At 38.4% G+C, this 20,062-nt stretch overlaps 1 protein-coding gene across 4 annotated transcripts in view; it reads right to left on the bottom strand.

Moving 5' to 3' along the window:
• The window catches only part of ZBTB37 (zinc finger and BTB domain containing 37), a 30,204-nt gene continuing 12,692 nt past the window's right edge, over positions 2,551–20,062 (bottom strand). For all 4 annotated transcript variants that reach the window (XM_013989614.2, XM_005656720.3, XM_021063656.1 and 1 more), the window contains one exon: positions 2,551–18,989. In XM_013989614.2, the coding sequence (XP_013845068.1) occupies positions 18,501–18,989 (489 nt within the window). In that variant the 3' untranslated portion in view covers positions 2,551–18,500. The remainder of the gene's footprint in view (positions 18,990–20,062) is intronic.

The following is a 20,062-nucleotide window of genomic DNA, read 5'->3' as shown; positions in this document are numbered from 1 at the left end:
CTCCCATATCTCACAATTATGAATAGACTTTGCCACCTGAAATGGACAAGGAAAAGAGAAATGGATAGAGATGCTGCTGGGCATTTGGTAAAATAAGGCTTTCAATTATTCTCTACCAGTGAACATATCTGGGTCAAGAAAGTGAGGGAGGGACATAGGTCACTGCTTCATTTGAAAGATGGTAGGCATCCTGAAAGGGCAGGGGGAGCTTAAATCTAAGTAATTCCCTCATACTAAAAACCAAAAATTTTAAACAAATTAATCTTTATGCACAGAAAAGACAGAGATTCAAATCTGAATATTAAACCATTTAATTCTCAAACCACTCACATGCATAATGTTCTTTTACACAGTGTTAAAATAAAGAGGAAAAGGTATTTTTGTACAAACAAATTTCAAGTATACATTAATAGACTTTTCAGATTACTAACCAAGTTGCTAAGATTTCATTCACATTGTTCTTAAAGCTGTTCAACGAGAAAGCTTTTTGCTAAACTGCTTTAAATATGTTTGTTTATATAAACCCTTATCTTCACTCTTTCTCTAAATCTCCCTCCCCCAACCCTAGTCTGCCCACCCTCCTGCCCTCCCCCCTTCCCGGACACAACAGGGCTCCTTGGGCTCTAGGAGACATGCAACCCCACCAAGAACTATTGGCTTGTCATCAGGGGAAGGACAGAATCTACAGGAGGAGAGACTGAGAACACCTGTCAGATTGAAGGAGAGAACCAATCTGATACTTAGAAATGAAACAAATCAGGATCATATTCTATAGCCTGTGGGTATTCACTTCACTTTTTAATTTTAAAAAAATCTCAGACTCTCACAAAACCACCAAGAAGTTTTTTATAAGCTGGTAGCTGAAAAAATAAGATTGGGTATTTTCTCCAGTGAAACTTCTAAAATCAGGGTGGGCATTTTTAACTTTTTAATTTGGTTATTTCTTTTTCCCCTTGGCAGGGGGTAAGGGCAGCTTAAAAATGGTTGATTTGTGTATTTACATTAAGGGATTTGGTTAAATTTCACAGGGTCTGCCAAGAGTTCTCCCTCCTCAATTCTCCTCCTGAAGTAATCTGGCTTCAGGGCCAGAACAGCCACTCTCCTTAGGAATTAAAGTGCATTTTTTCAGTAAAGTGGGGTGGGGGGGAGGTGTGGTTTACACTCACGTGATAATGATTAAAAGAGGGTGGGGTGAGAGAAAATCCTATTACTATATATAGGTATTTATAATTAAGGTCATAATAAAAACAGATATTCTCTAAGGAAATAAGATGCACAAACCCAGCCCAGCACCCTCAGACGTAGGAGGGTGCTGGCCTGGCTCATTGACTTGTGAGGCATTTTTGATTAATGGAACAATTGCTTCAGATGAAAGTCACAGACCTCAAAGGTTAGTTTTTTCAAAGGCAAAAAACAGACTAGTAGGTTCTTATAGTTAAAAACTCTATCTCATTCCCTTCCAGGGATAACAACATTTTAGAAATTGATTGTCTGTTTTAATATGAATCCTTGATTAGCAAGTTGTGAAAAAATGTTAGATAAGTCTGTTGTATTATGGTAGCCTTTAGAAACTCAGGATGAGGAGGCATAGCTGGTCCTTACAATCAATCAGTATCAGCTGAGGAGAAGTAAAATTTTCCTGTAATCTCTTTATTTGATAGCTACCACCAGAATCTTATTTTCTATTTTCCTTCAAATGCTTTACTGTTTCTTGGGGGATAAACCCAAGAATTTTCCAAAGAGAAAAAAATGCTACATTATTAGCTGTATGAAGTGATGAGAAAAGGGAAATTGTCCTGGATTCTGGCCTCTGAGTCCAGTGTGATCTGCTTTTCACAGTGACCAATGGGAAGGCACAGTGCCAGGGACAGGAAGATGAGAGACAGTTGTCACCCACCATATAAGCACCATTGAGAACAGCTAGACAGATTTCGTTCAGATTGTGTCCATCTGAAGGAAAACTACATTTTGGCTACACTGACTTTCCTATCTTTGAACCTTCCTCCTTGTCTTTTCTTAGAGGCAGAGCATAAGTGGGCCCCACCCAAAATTATGAGAAGCCAGGAATCTAAGGGAAATCTAAGTGGTCTTTCAATGCACTTCTCCCTTTACTCACTTGTACTAACATGTCAAAAAATGAAGAGTTCTGATTTTAACATTTCTTAAAGGAGAAGCCAATGGTTCCTGACTGATCTGGCAGATGTATTTAAGTTCTGCCATTAGATCATAAAATAATGCAACAGGCTAAAACTGTGAACACAGACCATAGAGGATGAACAGTTAATGGACTGAGATATTTCTTTTGCCTACAGTTTAGGAATGTTTTTTCTTTTGTTGTGAGTAGGGGGATGGGGGCAGGGCATGAAACCACAGATTAGCTTTTGTTTAGCTCTTTCAGAAAGGATTTCTTAGAGGTTTAAGAAGGATCAGCAAGCCAATCAGTAGGACAAAAGAACTTAGCCAAACTTCACAGTTCTGATATAGAATTCCTGATAGAGAATTTGTTCATTCTTTGTATAAAATATAGTACGTATGAGTTTCCATATATACTTTTTTTTTTTTTTTTTTACTATTACTTCCCCATCCTCCTCTACTCTCCTTCCCAATACCTTAAAATCCAGTGCGGTATGGTTGCATAAAGTTCAATAGTGTTTCACAGTACTCCTCAATGGTTCTCAGTATGGACACCTGAATGGGCTACTATGCTGGATGCAAACAAATCCCAAAGGCTATTGCTTTTCTATTCCACCCAATATCAGGAAGCCTTCACAATTTTCTAAGGCATAGGAGGCATTTTCTCTAACTGACATTGCAGCATATACATGCTAAGCAAATAGCCAGGCTTTCATGTTATTTTAATGAAATGTCATAGCTGGATGCTAATTCAGTCCTCTGCACTAACAATCTTCTCTTGGACCCACTTTTTCTTCTCAAAACATAGCATCTACTTGAAATTTAAATTATCTATTATTTGTAGGCAATATGAATGAAAATTCCTACACTGCCCAGAATTCTCTCAGAAGAGAGACTGCTATATTTGAACTTGCCCTTAAACACAAATTTCTTTCATAAACTAGAAGTCACTTGGTAGCTTGTTAGTTTGAACAGTGGTTCTCACTTTCTTAATGGTAATCAAACAGTTCTCCCCTCCCTACTATCATGAGTGAGGTTGCCATGGCTAAGTATCTTTATACCTGGGATGGGAGAAAGAAAGATATGGAACCTCATTTGGGAATTACTGGGTTAGGTCTTTGACATCCTGGAACAAAGATGCTAAAATCACACATTTCACATTTCATATAAAATTCAGAAATATTTATGCCTTAGCTAGTGCATTTGATTCACAAAGAAACAAGGAAGAGTGAAAGTCTCTACATTGAAATCCCACTTAGAAGATAGGCTGAGAGACAAGTAACCAAATGTATCACCATCACCCCAGGAAGGAGCTTTCTTTTCCTTCATTAACTTCAACGATACTACCTATTTATTTTACAAACAAAAATCACCCTAGGTGGCTAAGGGTTGGCTCTTTTAATAAGTTCAAGTGCTCTATTTTAGCTAGCAGAGTTGACAAATCTCTACTCAAATCATATATGCAAGGAAAAGAGGATTCTAGGGAGCAGACCTTGGGAATCTGTTTTGCTTACTTATGCACACTTTGTATTTGGTATAGAGAAGAAGCTGAATGGATGCAGCATCTCTACAGGATCACTCTGGGGACAAATGGATGATCCATTTTACTACTTGAGCCTTGGCCTACTATTAAGTCTTGAACTCAGAGCCATGCCTGGAATACCAATAAAGAGATCTTATGACAAAAAGAGAATGGGGTGGAGGTTAGCCTGCCAAAGACCACTCAGGACTATCTAGACAGACAATGGCTCTCAACCCTGGCTGCCCATTACAATCATCTGGGGAGCTTTTGAAGCCCAGATTGCACAGTAGGCCAATTAAACATGAATGTCTGAAGGAGGCCCCAGGCATCAGTAATTTTTTAAATGTCCCAAGTGATTCTTATGTGGATCCAGGATGGAGAACTACTTGCCTAGTTCAACTGGCTCTATAATAGAAAGCATTAAGGCTACTGTTCACCCAAGCCAGATGGAAGAAAGATTAGACTCTATGCTTTCTCCTAGATTCATAGATTTGTCATGCCTCAAAGAAATTACCTAGGCATTTCTCACTTGTTTGTTTGTTTTGTATTTCAATAAGTCATTGTGGCTGTAGTGGGCTGCACTGCTGATAGTATATTATCGATTTAGGTAAACCTGCACCTGAAGTATGTGTTTGTAGCAAGACAGCTGGGAACAGGCCTAGACTACAACTGGGCACAAACAAAAGCCCAGAAGGAAGAATTTTCCTAAGCAGGAGTTAACTCCTGAGTCTAGAATATTAGGAACAGGGCTATAAGCGGACAATTATTTTATAACTAGAAAAAAAAAAACAGTCCCTGTAGTGGCTCAGCAGTAACAAACCCAACTAGTACCCATGAGGATGCGGGTATGATCCCTGGCCTCGCTCAGTGGGTTGCTGTGGCTGTGGCACAGGCCGGCAGCTGCAGCTCCAATTTGACCCCTAGCCTCAGAATTTCCATATGCCGCAGGTGCAGCCCCAAAAAGCAAAAAAAGAAAAAGAGAGAGAGAGAGAAAGAAAGAAAAAAAAAAAAAAAAAAAGAAAGAAAACAGCTGTGGTAAATAGATTCACATGATTTTACTGCTTTATCCTCCTACAGAATTCATTCTGTTTGGGCAAAGGTTACTATATCAGTTGTCACCAATGAGTACTGTTTGTCTCATTTAGAATTTCACACTGACTGCGTTGTCACTTGACCTACCCAGTAACCAGGAAGGTAAATACTTACCAGCTAGTACCTGTGAGATAGATGCCAACCCTCTAAAAATCTGAAAATGGATCACTGTCATTTTCACTTTTAACCAAAGAATCCCTTTTTGGATATTACAACCAGCCACTGCATTAGAATGAAAAGGTGGAAAGCATACCAGGATATTTATTAAAGGCCTGGTAGTTCTTCCTCGGCTGTAACAAATGTTCAAAAGGTAGGTAACCTGACTTGGTTCTGCGTACCAGTGCCCCAAACAGCAAATCAGCTGAGTGCTACAACTGGATTTAAAGATTAGGTGGTCTGCCTAGTGGTATTTCACTACTGAAACTGAATTTCCTGACACCCACAACATTCAAATGAGGCCATCTTGACTATGATAACTGTATTAGCATTAAAAACAGAAATATCTCTCTTTATAGTTTCTTTGTTTTTTGGTTTTTTTTTTTTGTCTTTTTGTCATTTCTTGGACCGCTCCTGCGTTCCCAGGCTAGGGGTCTAATCGGAGCTGTAGCTGCCAGCCTACACCAGAGCCACAGCAGCGCAGGACCCCAGTCACCTCTGCGACCTACACCACAGCTCACGGCAACGCCAGATCGTTAACCCACTGAGTAAGGGCAGGGATCGAACCCGCAACCTCATGGTTCCTAGTCGGATTCGTTAACGACTGCGCCACGACGGGAACTCCTATAGTTTCTAAAAGCAAAACAGATGATCCGAAAATCCATGTCATGCATACCTCCAAGTCAAGATAGAGGCAGAAGGCTCATTATCAGGAAAGTATGGTTTCTATTACAGTCCTCGAAAATGGACTGCAAATGTCAATTAAAAATAAAAGAACTCAGGATTCAAACAAATTTTTTACATCATTCAAAGGAGTTGAGCATATCTTTAAAATCAGCAAAAAGACACCACTTCCATGGACTACTCTTGCCAAACAGAAGTCAGGGACAAAAGCACTAAACCCGAGTTCCCTGGTGACCTAGCAGTTAAGGACTTGGCATCCTCACTGCTGTGGCTTGGGTTCAATCCCTGGCCTGGGAGCTTATGCATGCCACAGGTGCAGCCGGTCGGGGGTGGGGTGGGGGAAGCACTAAACCCAAGTGTTCTGACACTGTTTGATCTGGGCAGCAAAACCAAACATTAACATCTAAACATGACAAGGAGACGTGAGATACTGCAGCCTGTATATTTTGGGTCTGGCTTTCCTCTGCTTGTTACAGAAAGCTACACTCTTTCTTCAGCCAAGTGCTCAGAGGTAGAGGAGCTGAAGTGAGTACAAAAGAGAATGGGGTGGACAGTGGCTGAGGAATCCAACCTTCTGCCCAGGGGGGAACAGGGCAATCTTAGAATATTCTGTCTTTACTGGGAGGTAGACTTTTCTCCACTGACTTATCTGCCTTCATGAGACACTTTTTCTCACACATACATAAAATCACATACACATAGCTGGCAACTCGCAACAATACTGCAACTTGCAGCAATAGCACACCTATCCCAATAGCTACTTTCAATCTAAATTTTACGTTATCCCCCAGCTTTTCTCAGGTGGATTCAAGCCAAATTTGTTCTTTTGAGATCCCTTCTTTTGTCAAGCTTTTAAACATACATTCCACTTTAACACCTACACCTACATCTTTTGTCTCTAAAGAACAGCTGCACTAAGTGGGTGCAATATGTTACAACATCTTTATAAATAGAAAGTGCAAGAAATAAACTTTTTAGCCAAAATACAAAGCAACAAAAAGCTCTCAGAGTCTACTATGCCAAGAATTTGATTTTTATAATCAATGATACAGCTAACAAAATGCTTCTAAAGCTACCAAGGTCATAGTGGATGAGTAAATATATTTATAAACATACATTTATGAAAAAAGATATTAAGAAAATAGCCAAACTTCCCACAAAAGTTATTTGCATATCTTTAGAATATCACTCTGTGTCCAATGCACATGCATATACAATTGAATTATATTAGTGTTATTTTGGGGGCCAGTTTTCCAAAAAGAAAACAGGCTCATTTTCTAAAACTTCAAGTTACATGATTTAAAATCATTTTTGTAAAAATATCAAATACCATATAAATTCTAAGTATCTTTGCTATCTGACTGACGGCCACTCTAGAGACGGATTTCGGCCACACTCTTAGTTACCCCTGCTTTAGCATCTTGGCTTCCAGAGGAAACACATTTTAAGCTTTGTTCCCTGTGTTGTAATTCTGTTTTGCAGTGGTTCTTAAAGAACCGCTATAATTAGGATTCTATTACTTTACAGAAAACTGATCTTCCTATGGTAGATCATCTTCAAATATGTCAAAAACATCTGCTTTAAGATTGTGCTAAACCGTACAGAATTTCTACTCACTCATGCTGCTGTGACTGGCTTGAAATGGTTTAGAGTTGTGATGCTGAAAAGAAAGAATAAATATTTTGTCAATCTAGAGCTTCCCTTTCTTCTGACTTTGCTCTCTTTTTTAATTCAATACCACAGTACAGTTGACTCTTGACCAACATGGGTATGAACTGCATGGGTCCACTTATACCTGGCTTTTTTCAATAGTAAAAACTACAGCACTACACAATCGATTAGCAGTTGGTTGAATCCCTGATGCAAAAATAATCACAGATTCAGAGGCCAACTATAAATTACAGGTGGATTTTCTACTTGCAGAGTGTTGGTGCCCTAACTTCTACATTGTTCAAGAGTCAACTGTACTTAGTTTTTGTGCAACCATCAGATGATTTCAAACTTAAGAGGCACAGAGGAGGGCCAAAGAGCTATATATAACACACCAAATGAGAGACATCTCCATAGATTATTGAAGATTTTTAAAGAGTCCGGTATTTTCACTATAAGCATCTTTGCCAAAAACATTTTTGCAGCATAACTAATTGGCTCTAAGACGGTTTTTGCCTTGACAGTTTGGTTTTGACTGGTTGAAATGTGTTAGCATTTCTTCCAGTTGGCAACATTACTGATAGCTTTATTGAGCTGACAGATGATGATTTATCCTCAAGAGTTGGTTTCTTATTTTGAAACACACTACATTGGAGGATAAAAAAGAAAAAGCCTCAAAGGTGCAGAGTTAAACCACATTTCCCACAGAACTTTGGAACATCTACAAATGGACATGTGACAGGATGCTAAGAACAAACTGCAGGGGCTTTCATAATGTGATACAAAGCTCAGTTACAGATATGTATCCTGGTATTCAGAAACTGATATCTCTCTTAATGAAGGAAGAAACTTAAGCAAAAAGAAAAAGTGCAATGCTGAGTGAGGAGATGAATCAATGAAAAAAAAAAGTAAAAGTACTATGAAATAAAAGACCTGTGAGACAAGTGCTTAGGTACAACCCACAAAATAACAACCAGTTATGTGTGCAGGATTGCCATGAATCTACACACATTTTAGATGATTTCAAATATTAAATATTTCACATTGTGCAATAGTTTTTAATGTTTTATTAATTTTTCATGTTTCATATCGTTTTTAATGTCCCTCTTTCATTTTCCATTATTTTATCTTTTATGGCCAAATTGCCTTATGGCCAATTAGTAATGAGGTGACAATGCTTACAGCAAAGATCTCTATGGCAAAGATGCTTATGGCAATATACCCAGAACCAATTTTTCATTTCTTGGGAATATATTTTCAAAGGCTTGCTTTGTCACAAAGAGCAGATTTTGAGGTACAGCAGAGTGGAAATATGGATCACAAAGAAAATGTTAAGGCTTACTTATTTTTCTATTTTAAGCTACCAACATCTTTTATTTGATTTTCTAACTGGTCTCCATGTATCTTCTCGTGCTCCTCTATACTCATTTCTCAACACTGAAGCCAGACTGATATTTTTCTTTTTTCCTTTTTTTTTTTTGTCTTTTTAGGGCTGCACCCACAGCATATGGAGGTTCCCAGGCTAGGAGTCAAATTAGAGCTGTAGCTGCAGGCCTACGCCACAGCCACACCATATCCAAGCCACATCTGCAACCTAAGCCACAACTCACGGCAACACTGGATCCTTAACCCATTGAGTGAAGCCAGGGATTAAAGCCACATCCTCATGGATACTAGTTGGATTGCTACCACTGAGCCACAAGGGGAACACCCTCTTTTTTTTTTTTTTTTCTTTTATTTTTTATAGCCGCACCTGAGGCATGTGTAAGTTCCCAGATTAGGGGTCAAATCAGAGCTGTAGCTGCCGGCCTACACCACAGCCACAGCAATGCCAAATCTGAGCCAAGTCTGCAAGCTACACTGCCCCTCACACCCACTGAGCAGGGTGGGCAGGGATCGAACCTACATCCTCATGGATACTAGTCGGTTCATTACAGCTAAGCCCCAACAGGAACGCCAGAGGCTCATTTATTTTTATTCATCGAAGTTTTCCCCAATCTTTATATGGTAAAAATCTAATTAATCCTGATACGTAAATGACTCAAACATTCTATTCCTGATTATTCAATTAAAAATGCCAAAGTCTTTTTCCCTTCCAGCATTTTCTAGAGTCCTAAATTAAGTCTTCAGTCCTGAATACCCCTTTTATTTCCTGTATTTGCAATTTCTGAGGCCTGACCTAGGACCTCTTCACTATATGACAATTGGGAAAAACCAGCAAGAAGCCCTCACAACTAATTCTCTAGGAAACCACTGCACATGGAATGGATAATAGTACAACTTTCTTCTCTTAGAAAGTGTATTGTTTTGGGGATGATTATTTTTAGAGGAGAATTTATTCTTTGCCCTTATTTCTTCTGAAGGCAATAAAAGTCTACTTATAAGCCAGCAGGAGTTTAAATAAAGTATCCTAAATTTGACAAATCTAATAAAAAAAATCACCAAACTTCAATGATCTGTTATTTTAGATAACAGCTGGAAGCAACTGCTAATTTTACAGGATTAACAAGGAGTTCCTGTTGTGGTTCAGGTTAAGAACCTGACTAGTATCCATAAGGATGAGGGTTCGATCCCTGGCCTCACTTGGTGGTTAAGGATCCGGTGTTTCTGCAAGCTATGGCATATGGGTTGCAGATGTGGCTTGGATCCCACATTGCTGCAGGTGTGGTGTAGGTGGCAGGTGTAGCTCCAATTTGACCCCTAGCCTGGGAAATTCCATATGCCATGGGCAAGGCCCTAAAAAGAATGGGGGAGAGGGCGGGGACTAACAGAATATAAAATTGGGCAATAGACTGATTTTCCCAGATGAAAGGTAGTAGAAAAGAATGAATCTATTCACCTTCTAGCACAAATCTGTGCCAGAGGTAGTATGGTGGCAGTAAAGATACTTAGGATATATAGAAAAAACTTTCACTTATCTTAAGAATATAATCCATCTAGCTACTCAAAGAATCTACTGTTGAAAGAGATTTAGTGACCATATACATTGTTCCATATCACAGCAATTTCTGCCTACTTGTAAACTTAAAATACAGCTGACATCTCTAATAAATCAAGACCTATAACAGTAAGATTTTTACTTCCTCTGGAGTATTCTTGGTTTTAGCATATACATTTACTGTGTCTTCACAGGAGAAAAAGAAAAAAAAAAAGCAAATGCTCACAATTTGGAACTTAGAACAAAAGAAAAATGGAAATTTTGCTGTAAGATAAATGCAACTCAGGGAGTTAGGAAGCTAATGAAATCAGTTCCAGATATTTGTCTCATTCTCATTTAGCTTGTTTTCTGACCCATGACAGATATAAGAAATGGTTTCTATGGCACAAACAACTGACCTAAATGAATACACAGGAGGTAAGACAAATTTAAAATCCAATGCTACCTATAACAGATTAAAAGTGGCCCCAAACCTTGACATTATCTTCCATCAAGTGATACGGTATTTCCTCTCCCCTTGAATCTGGGCTGACCTGTGACTTCTTTGATCAACAGTGTGGTGACTGTGATAGCTCTGGGCTGGCCTTCAAGAGGACTGGCACCCTCTATCCAGCCTGAGGCCTGAGCTGCCATTTTGTAAGTCTGACGACTCTGATGGAGAGATCACATAGGGAGTCCCTGAGACTTCCCAGAGGGAGAGAAGGCTCGCTGGGCCTAGTCTTCTAGCCTTCCCTGCCAAGGTGTCAGGACTGTGAAGTCATCTTGGACACACCAGACCAATCCAACCACCTCCTGAACACTACCAGGTGACCTGAGTTGTCACCACAGGAAGCAAGAAATTGCCTAGATAAGCCCTTCCTGAATTTCTGATTCACAATATCATGAAATATATAAAGTAGTTGTTTTGAATCACTACGGTTTAGGACAGTTAGTTACACAGCAATAGATAACTGGAATGATATCTTTCAATTTTTGCCTTGGTAGTAACTCAATCACTCATTCACAGTTAGGTCTATCAAATGGGTGACCCCTTCAAAGTGGTGTGCAGGATCCCTAGAAAACAGTCACCATTCGACATCTGCTCAGAGATCAACTGCACTATCTTCTGAAATCTTCCAATCACTTATTCTTGAATTAAAAGTTCACTAAAAGCAGTACTGTTATTGGTTATTGTATATTCTAGTTCACTTTGACTCTTTATAAATAAGAGCTAACATGATATATTGGAGATAGTCTGGCTTTTGAATCAGATTGATAAATATCAGCTCTGAAATTTATCTATCGTATAATCTTGAGCTCAATAGTTTCTCATCTATAAAACGTGGTAAATTACAGCTATTAAAGGCAACACAGTCTATTAAGAGTGCCAACTCTAGTGAAAAGACTGCCTAGGTCAGCCTCTCTGTGTCTTAATTATTTTTTCTCTAAAGTGAGGATAATAACAGTATCTACCATTATGGGATTGTCATAATGATTAGATGAGTTATTTGAGGCACATAGAACTGTGCCTGGTACATAGTAAACACTCAAAAAAGTCAGCTATTTTTAGTTACTACTGTTACTACCTCATATGATTGATTACTTTGAGAATTAACTGTAATTATGTCACTAAAGCACTTAATACAGTTAATTCTGCCCCCTTCTTTTCGATCTTTTATCTCTGTAGTGAAAAGTGCAGGCTTTTAAAAGCACACATCCAGCCTCCAACCAAGTGGGATTAGGACTCTCAAGGATAGGAAGCCACATCTAAACTATGTCTAAAGTCAAGTTTGTTTTACAAAATCCAAGCACACTGTCTGGTACCAAAAAGCACTTAATATTTACTTAATGGAAGAGATTCTCCTATATGCTTTCTACCACTTAAGATAAGAATTTCATAGAATAGGAAATATTTTCCCATGAGATATTATACTTTGACTTCTGGCATTATGGATTAATTCAGGTTCTAAGATTCACAGTATATTAAATTGTGCCTTTGGTCATATGACATGCTAAATAAATCTCTCTCTTAACTGGGTGGTACTATCTAGCTTTCTTAACAGGACTTACTGAGTAGACATGAAAAAAGAAAGCACTGGAGTTCCCTTGTGGCACAGTGGGTTAAGGATCCAGTGTTGTCACTGAAGTGGCTTGGGTCATTGTTGTGGTGCAGGTTCGATCCCTGGCCTGGGAACGTCCACATGCTGTGGTGTGGCCAAAAAAGAAAAAAAACAAGTATTAGAAAAGTTTCTTTCCTCCCCTCCCCCTTAACTGCTCTGCCTTTATAGCCTAGCTTTGTGTTTAAAGCTTCCACTATTTGAGCTAGAGGTCCTTTCTTAATTGTTACAACAGGTTTTATTATACAGAAAATGGGGATGGTGTAAGATAAGAAATGATATATGTACTCTGTGAATATAATGCATATTCAGGTATTTTCCTTCAAAGTCACTGCTGCTCCTCACAATTGAGGGAAAAAAATACCTGTATGGATATCTTTCAGCTTTTGATATCACTGTTCCTATAACATACTTTGGAATGTAATTAAGACAGATTTGAAAGAACTCATAATATCCAACTTTGGCTTTTCTTGAGCAAGAAAACTTAATGCAAAGTAAAAAGACTGGCCCTGGGGAAAGCACCACTTAAGAATAAGAAGAGTGAAGACAGAAAGACACTAGAACGTAAAAGAGGCAAAGTAACATAAAACTGATAATTTTCAAAAAAGTCATAATGCTTGGCAAACTCCATTGTTTGCAACAGATTCATATTTAAATGACACCTATTGCTAAGACCTCAAATGGAGGTGGATGCAAATGATTCACTGGGCTAAATCCAATTTCCTTCACAAGTCCTATATCCCAGATTAATCAAAATTCCAAATTAACCAGAAAAGCAACACTCCAAAATTTCAAGAACCACTAGTACTATAAGAGCTCTAAGACAGATCTCACCTTGGCAAATATTTCAGAACATTTTAGATGAGTATTATCTATTACCTGGAGGATATAACATATGAAACCTACTAACATCCAACTTATAAAAAGGCAACTTTAATGGGAAAAAAGAATGCATATATTTATATGTATAACTGATTCACCTTGCTGTACACCTGAAACTAATACAATATTGCAAGTCAACTACATTCCAAATAAAATTTAAAAAAAAAGAAAAAAGAAAAAGGCAATTTTAAAAATAAAATGCCTAGTGAAGAATTGCCATATACACAACTAGATCACTCATCCAAGCTTCACATGTATTGGTAGAGCTCACAAAAAGTAAGAATCAAACTCTCTCTATTATATCAGCATGGCCTAGAACACTCTGACCAGATAAATCTTAGAAGTCCATGTATTGTTTTCAAATGTGGAGCAATTATATTCTCCTCTTGCAAGGAATTCTGTTTATTATCACCCTAACATTTTCCATTTTTTCATGTCTGGCCATGAATAAGCTATCTGAATAGTAGAATAAACATTCAAAAAGCAAATATATAGTAGCCCAATATATACTGAGAAGAATTACAGACAATAACAGAAATTGGAAGATAGGTCTAAGAAGAATATCCTTAGATGTTTCACTACATTTTAAAACTTTCATTAAAAAAAAAAGAAAAAAGGAAGATTTTTGGCTTTTTACTACTCCACATAGGAAAAGAAATGAGTAGAGGTTTCTAATCTAGAAAAACAGTACTTTGGATAAGAATCAAACCACTTATTCATAACTGAAATTAACTTTTAATACTAGTGGGAATAAATTCATTCTTGCCCTCTTGTCATCATTATGTTAAGTCAGAGAAATGGCGAAAACTATAAAAGCATTTTTTTTACAGTATTTTACGTAAACATGGTATACACTGAACCCTAAATTATTTTGCACAGGAATTATTTGTTCTAATTACTTTGTTAAATCTGTAATTACCATCCATAACTTTAATCTACCTGCTCCTTTAAGGAAAGGACAAATCATAAAAGCCTACGCTAAACCATTTAAAGCAATGGAATTCAAGAAAGAGCAAGAGTTATGAGTCAAAGATCTAGAAAAAGACCTCTTTCAAGAAGCTGACGTATGTACAGCAATATGAATTTAAAACCTCAACCAAGCTATTATAAAAGCAAAATGGCAGGAGTGACAAATTGCCAGGGGTGGGGGTGGGGACGTGTAATTCTTTTAAATCTAATCCTGGAGTTAGCAAACTTTTTGTCACGTGCCAGAAAGCAAGTATCTTGAGGCTTTTCAGGCCATGTGGTCTGTGTCCCAAGTATTCAACTTCTGCCACTATGGTAGAAAGTAGCCACAAACAATACCTAAACGAAGAGGTGTAGCTAGCTCTATTCAACACTGTCACTTTCTTTACACACATAGGTGACCTTAGGATTTGGCCTGGGGGCTGTGATTTGCTGAACCTAGATCTAATTCCTAAATCCAGAGATATACTTTGCTAAAGGGCATCCTCTCAAAGTAAGGGATTTACATCTGGCTTAACTGCTAGTTATCTCTTCTAAATTTCAGCAACCAAAATACAAAATGAATAAGTATACAAATAAGGAAAATATTTGAGGAAGAGGAAAAAAACACATCTGCTGTAGCTAAAAAAATAGAAACTTCCAGGATTCCAACTCCTCCCTGATTAAATGCCTTTCCACTTTAACTAAGAAGACTTTTATCTTTATTCAACTATTTAATTTCCTTACCATTACCCATTTCTTTAAAGCAGATCTTCTAGTCAAACAAAATGTAGTTTTTACCAGTTAAAACAAAATTAGTGATAAGTAACAGCTAAAACTTTTCAAAAGTTTTTCTTGACCAAAGAAAAAGGATGAAGTTCACTATTTCATTCTTCCATTCAGACCACTTCCAACCAAGGCTAGATTTCAACTATGAAGTTAGTAGGAAAATGGTTTATCTACTTTCATGCCATCTTTGGAAAACTGTTTCAATGATGTAAAAAGAACTGGAAAAAAATAATAAAACTTCCTTTAACTGCTATCTCCCTTCTTTTCCAATCTTTATCCTTCAGGAGCTATATTCAAGATTAGATTTGGCCCTGTGGTATACTGGAATGGCTTGGGGGCAGTTTGCAACTCAGGTAAAATAAAACTCAACTCAGTTCAGAGGTAAATATGGTTCTGAGTAAAGAGAGAACAAGTCATTAGAAAGAGCCTTCTGCCTAAGTACAGTATTACTGTTCACGCCAATGCCATATTTTAAACTGGTATGAGAGAGAATAAAAGGTACCTCTTAGAATCAAAGTAGATTAACATATTATCTCTCTTCTTTTGCTGAGTATTGGGTAGCTCCTTTGCTATTAAGTGCCACTCAATAAATGAAAGCAATCCCAGTGTTTGCTATTTCACGGCATTAAAGTACTTGATGGTTTAGCTCTCACTGCTAATGCTGTTCCCTTCACAAGGTGACACGTGCAAGTTACAATTTGGTAATGAGTTTTCAGCATTAGCTAAAGTCTGTTTAGTACATCCTTAAGAGAGGTATCCTCTGTGTACACACCAATATAGCTATTCAGTAATGTAGATAGAACACTACTAACTCCTATGACCCTACAGTGATGTTAGCTAAGAACGAGGCAATGTCACAGTGAATCTTCGACAATTATTTAGAATAACATCTCTTCTAAGTAAAATGGGGAAATTGCTTTCAGAAACTTCTATTTGTTTAAAAGCTAGGCTGGCTTGAATTTTCATGCATTTCATGGCTCTGTGCTAGGCCAATTAAGAGGAGAGAACCAGCAAACATGATTGTGCCAATGTGGTCCTGGATGACCAAGAAGCACTCTAGTCACAGTATCGACACAGCAAAAGCCCATTAGCAGTGAATAGGAAGGGAGGGGAACCCACCAAACACAGCATTTCCACATCTATCAGATGGTCTCTACTTAATTTAAAATGTTTGTTGCTAACTCTGGATGGGGTACTGACAAATGCTGCAAAGTTTCTCTACAGAAATTACTTTTATAATTTGGTAATAGTTTAAAAAGCTCTATTTTCTCACATAAAATCTAAGAAACTAACAGAGCAATAAAGAACTTTTCAGCATACTACTTCTCAAAATTAGGATGGACTTAACAAAATTTGTTTTTGGTAGGCTTAAAAGCTCCATCTAAAGCAGCATATTCTGTACCTCTCACTTCTCTGCTTATTTGGTAATGGCAAAATCTGTCTACTGAAAGCCTTGATTATCAGCTGAAATGTTTTCCTAAAGATTTCAGTCTAATTTCAGCTCCACAGTTTCTATGCAACAGAGCATAGATGGTCTCTAAAACAACAGTAGGTGACAGTTTCACTTTACCATACTGTTACCCAACTAAAGAGGAGCTGCCATAGCCTATGTATTCTGAAGACAAAATATGGCTTCAACACAACATTTAGGGGTAGGTTCTAATCAAATGGTAGCATCATTACACTCCTATTAAAAGATGCATTTCTGTTTTACCAGAAGAGAGAATAACCATTCATTAGTGACACGGTACAGTTGTATTTATACGTACAAGTCTCAGATTGCTTAAGAGTTACCCTTTGTATTCTAACTTCCTATCATCAAAGCATTGCCATTCTTTTCCTATTCACTTTCCCACACACCCAAAGCATTCTCAGGAAGGTTGCACACTACTGGTGTTCTCACAAATGGCTCACCAGTGCCGGCATGACCAGCCCCTCTCCCAAATCTCTTGTACAATTATCTACACCAAAACAATTTCTTAAACTACTATTTAAATACTCTTTAAAAATTAATGATCAGTTAAAAGAAGCTAGAGATTTTTCACTTTTCTATTTGCTTATTGTAACTTGTAAGCATCTATTTGCCTGCATTCCTTAATAATCCTCCTTCATTCTCTGCATGCAAGACAGGGCATCTAAAGCTCTACATGTTTGGTAAATTCTTTCTGACTCTCAGTGCTGGATTAAGAATCTCAGAAATAACCCAGAATTGCCAAAAAGGTCCCTTGAAGTTTTAAAAATCTTAGGAATGATTAAGTAACCAAACCTGATCAAAATTGTTCCCTTGATCAATTTATTGCAGTGTGATTGTGCATGATGTTTTCTGATAAATGCCCTGTAGTGTATTATTAAAAAGCAAAGCTCTTGGAGTCATCAACAATTTGCTGATGGTTGGTTTATGAATTACTAGGTTTGCAGACATAAGACATGGATTTAGTGAGGTTCTTCTATTGGACTGAAAATATAAACTATCACATATGTAGAAGGAAATGGAATTGTGGTTGCAATAAGAACCATAGTGTTGAATTTCTTCAACCACAATATTGCAGAAAAAATGTGTTTAAAATGTCATATAAAAGTTATCAAATATGGAGACCTGTGAATTTAAAAATACAATCCAGGCTCCTTTCACTGTAAAGTGACATTTTGATGTATAATATTGCTGTTACGTGAAACTAGGAGCCAAAGAGACTGGATGAAACTTTGGTAGTCAGCCTTACATGTTAATTCACCTGGACTAGAGCCATTTCCTAACACCCAAAGATATACAAGCACTGTGGTTTACAAATACCAATCAGGAAGTTGCAGTACGGCTCAGTGCTGTTCAATAACTGTAAAACAAAAACATTTCCTTCCCTGCTTCCCTCTTCCTCAGCACAACACTCAAGCTCCCCAAAGCAGGAGTACCTATTGCAAACACTCTGCTGCTCATTTCACTTCCAGTTGCCTAAAGTGCTTCAGGTGATGCTGCCCATTAGAATACTGCTCCAAGACGGCTGCTTACATGAAACAATCAGGCAAAGTATCAGATGCCTTGTCATGGCAAAGATTAAGTCTAACCTTTCAAAACAAAAAGAACCACTAGGATTCTTTTTTTCCTCCCTTCTTCCTGAAATGCGAAACTGCTTGTTCTGGCAGGGAAGGAAGAAGAAAAATTCCCCTCATCATCACCATCATGATTACTTCCTCTTGTGGCTGGCTGGTTCAGATGACCAAGGCTCCTGCCTCATTTTTTAGATCTGGGCAATTACAGCCAACAGATGATATGGACCAAAGTACAGTGTTCAAACATGACTGGTAGATAAATGGTTATTTATCATTGTTTTGTTAAAAAAACTTTTTTTTTTTTATAAAGTTAACAAACCAAGGCTGTTAATCCCTGAATTAGAAGGTGATTTGCTTGATTATTTTCCGAAGTGTGAGGTGGGGAGGAGGGGAGAAGAGCCTCTAGTGCTTTTTGTATGTTGCTGATCCTCTAGTTTGGCAACATCTTGGGAGCATCTTCTGATCTGGTGATGTGGCATTTTGTGAATTTAAGTACCAGCCTGTGGCCCTGATGCTGGCTACTTACGGCCCAGAGGGGAAGAGGGTCTGCCCCCTCCCCCTCGATGTTTCAATCTGGCCCAGTAGTGGAAACAGAGCCCGGGGCGGTTTCCCCAGAAGCAACTGTCTCTTCTTGAGAAGGAGACTCTTCCTCGGCCTGTCCTCGAGACGTGACAGTTGTTTCAGGGGAGATGCTATGAGGTCCCTCCAGGGGTATACAGCCAGGGTGGTTTTTGCGAAAGTGCTGATTCAAGATGGCCTGGAAGGGGAAACTTTTGCCACAAACATGACAGTGAAAAGGTTTGTTGCCTGTGTGCTTGCGGATGTGATACTCCAGCTGATCCTTCCGGGTATACTTCTTGCCACACATGCGGCAGACGAATGGTGTGATTCCCATGTGCAGGCGCATGTGGCGGTCCAGGCTTCCCTTCTGATTGAAAGATTTGGCGCAGTAGATGCAGGTGAGACGAGGGTTGTACCGGAACCACCGCTCAGATACTTCCTGCTCTCGGAGATACTCCACATAGCCACTTACTCCCATCATTGCAGACTCTTCTACCTGTGCCAGGTGAGGAAAATACGCATAAAGAACATATATTATTATGAGTTCCTGTTGTGGCGCAGAAGAAACAAATCTGACTAGGAACCATGAGGTTTCGGGTTCAATTGCTGGCCTTGCTCAGTGGGTTAAGGATCCAGTGTTGCCGTGAGCTGTGGTGTAGGTTGCAGATGCAGCTCGGATCCTGTGTTGCTGTGGCTGTGGTGTAGGCTGGCAGCTGTAGCTCCGATTAGACCTCTAGACTGGGAACCTCCAAAATGCTTCAGGTACGGCCCTAAAAAGCAAAAAAAAAAAAAAAAAAAAAAACCCAAAAAACCAAAACAAAAAAGAACATATTATTAAGTATATATAGTAAAAGACTTTAATCTATTTTTACCTCTGTTACTAAGCTTTATGCTTATTTTTAGTAGAGATCCAAGGAGGAAATTAATTACTACCAAATAGTAAAGATGTTAAGATAGAAATTTAAAAAAAAAGAAAAATCGAGGACACTTTTATAATGATAGGAGAATCTAAGTCCACTCATATCATCCACTTGGACTCTTAATTTGCAAATTTAGTCTAGACAATCAGGTAGGTACTTAGGCAGTGTTGGTCCAATAGAACTTTCTGTGATGATGGGAATGTTCAATAATCTGCACCATCTAATATAGCTGCCACCAGGAACATGCAGCTATTAAGCATGTGTAATATACTAGTGTGACTGAGGGGGTGAATTTTTTATTTTAATTGCTTTCCATCAATTAAAATTTAAAGAGCCACATGTGACATGGCTAAAGGCTACCATATCTGACAGTACAGAATACATTATGGCAAGCATATTATAAATTATATTTATGGCACTATCACTGATACCAAATTTAACCTAGCAGTAACTAGCTTTATAAAAATGTATATAGGAGTTCCCGTTGTGGCACAGTGGTTAACGAATCCGACTAGGAACCATGAGGTTGCAGGTTCCATCCCTGGCCTTGCTCAGTGGGTTAAGGATCCGGCATTTGCCATGAGCTGTGGTGTAGGTCACAGACACGGCTCAGATCCAGCGTTGCTGTGGCTCTGGCATAGACCAGTGG

This window comes from Sus scrofa, chromosome 9 (assembly GCF_000003025.6).
Source record: "Sus scrofa isolate TJ Tabasco breed Duroc chromosome 9, Sscrofa11.1, whole genome shotgun sequence".
NCBI lineage: Eukaryota > Metazoa > Chordata > Mammalia > Artiodactyla > Suidae > Sus > Sus scrofa.
This window is presented reverse-complemented; position numbering and strand designations above follow the sequence as displayed.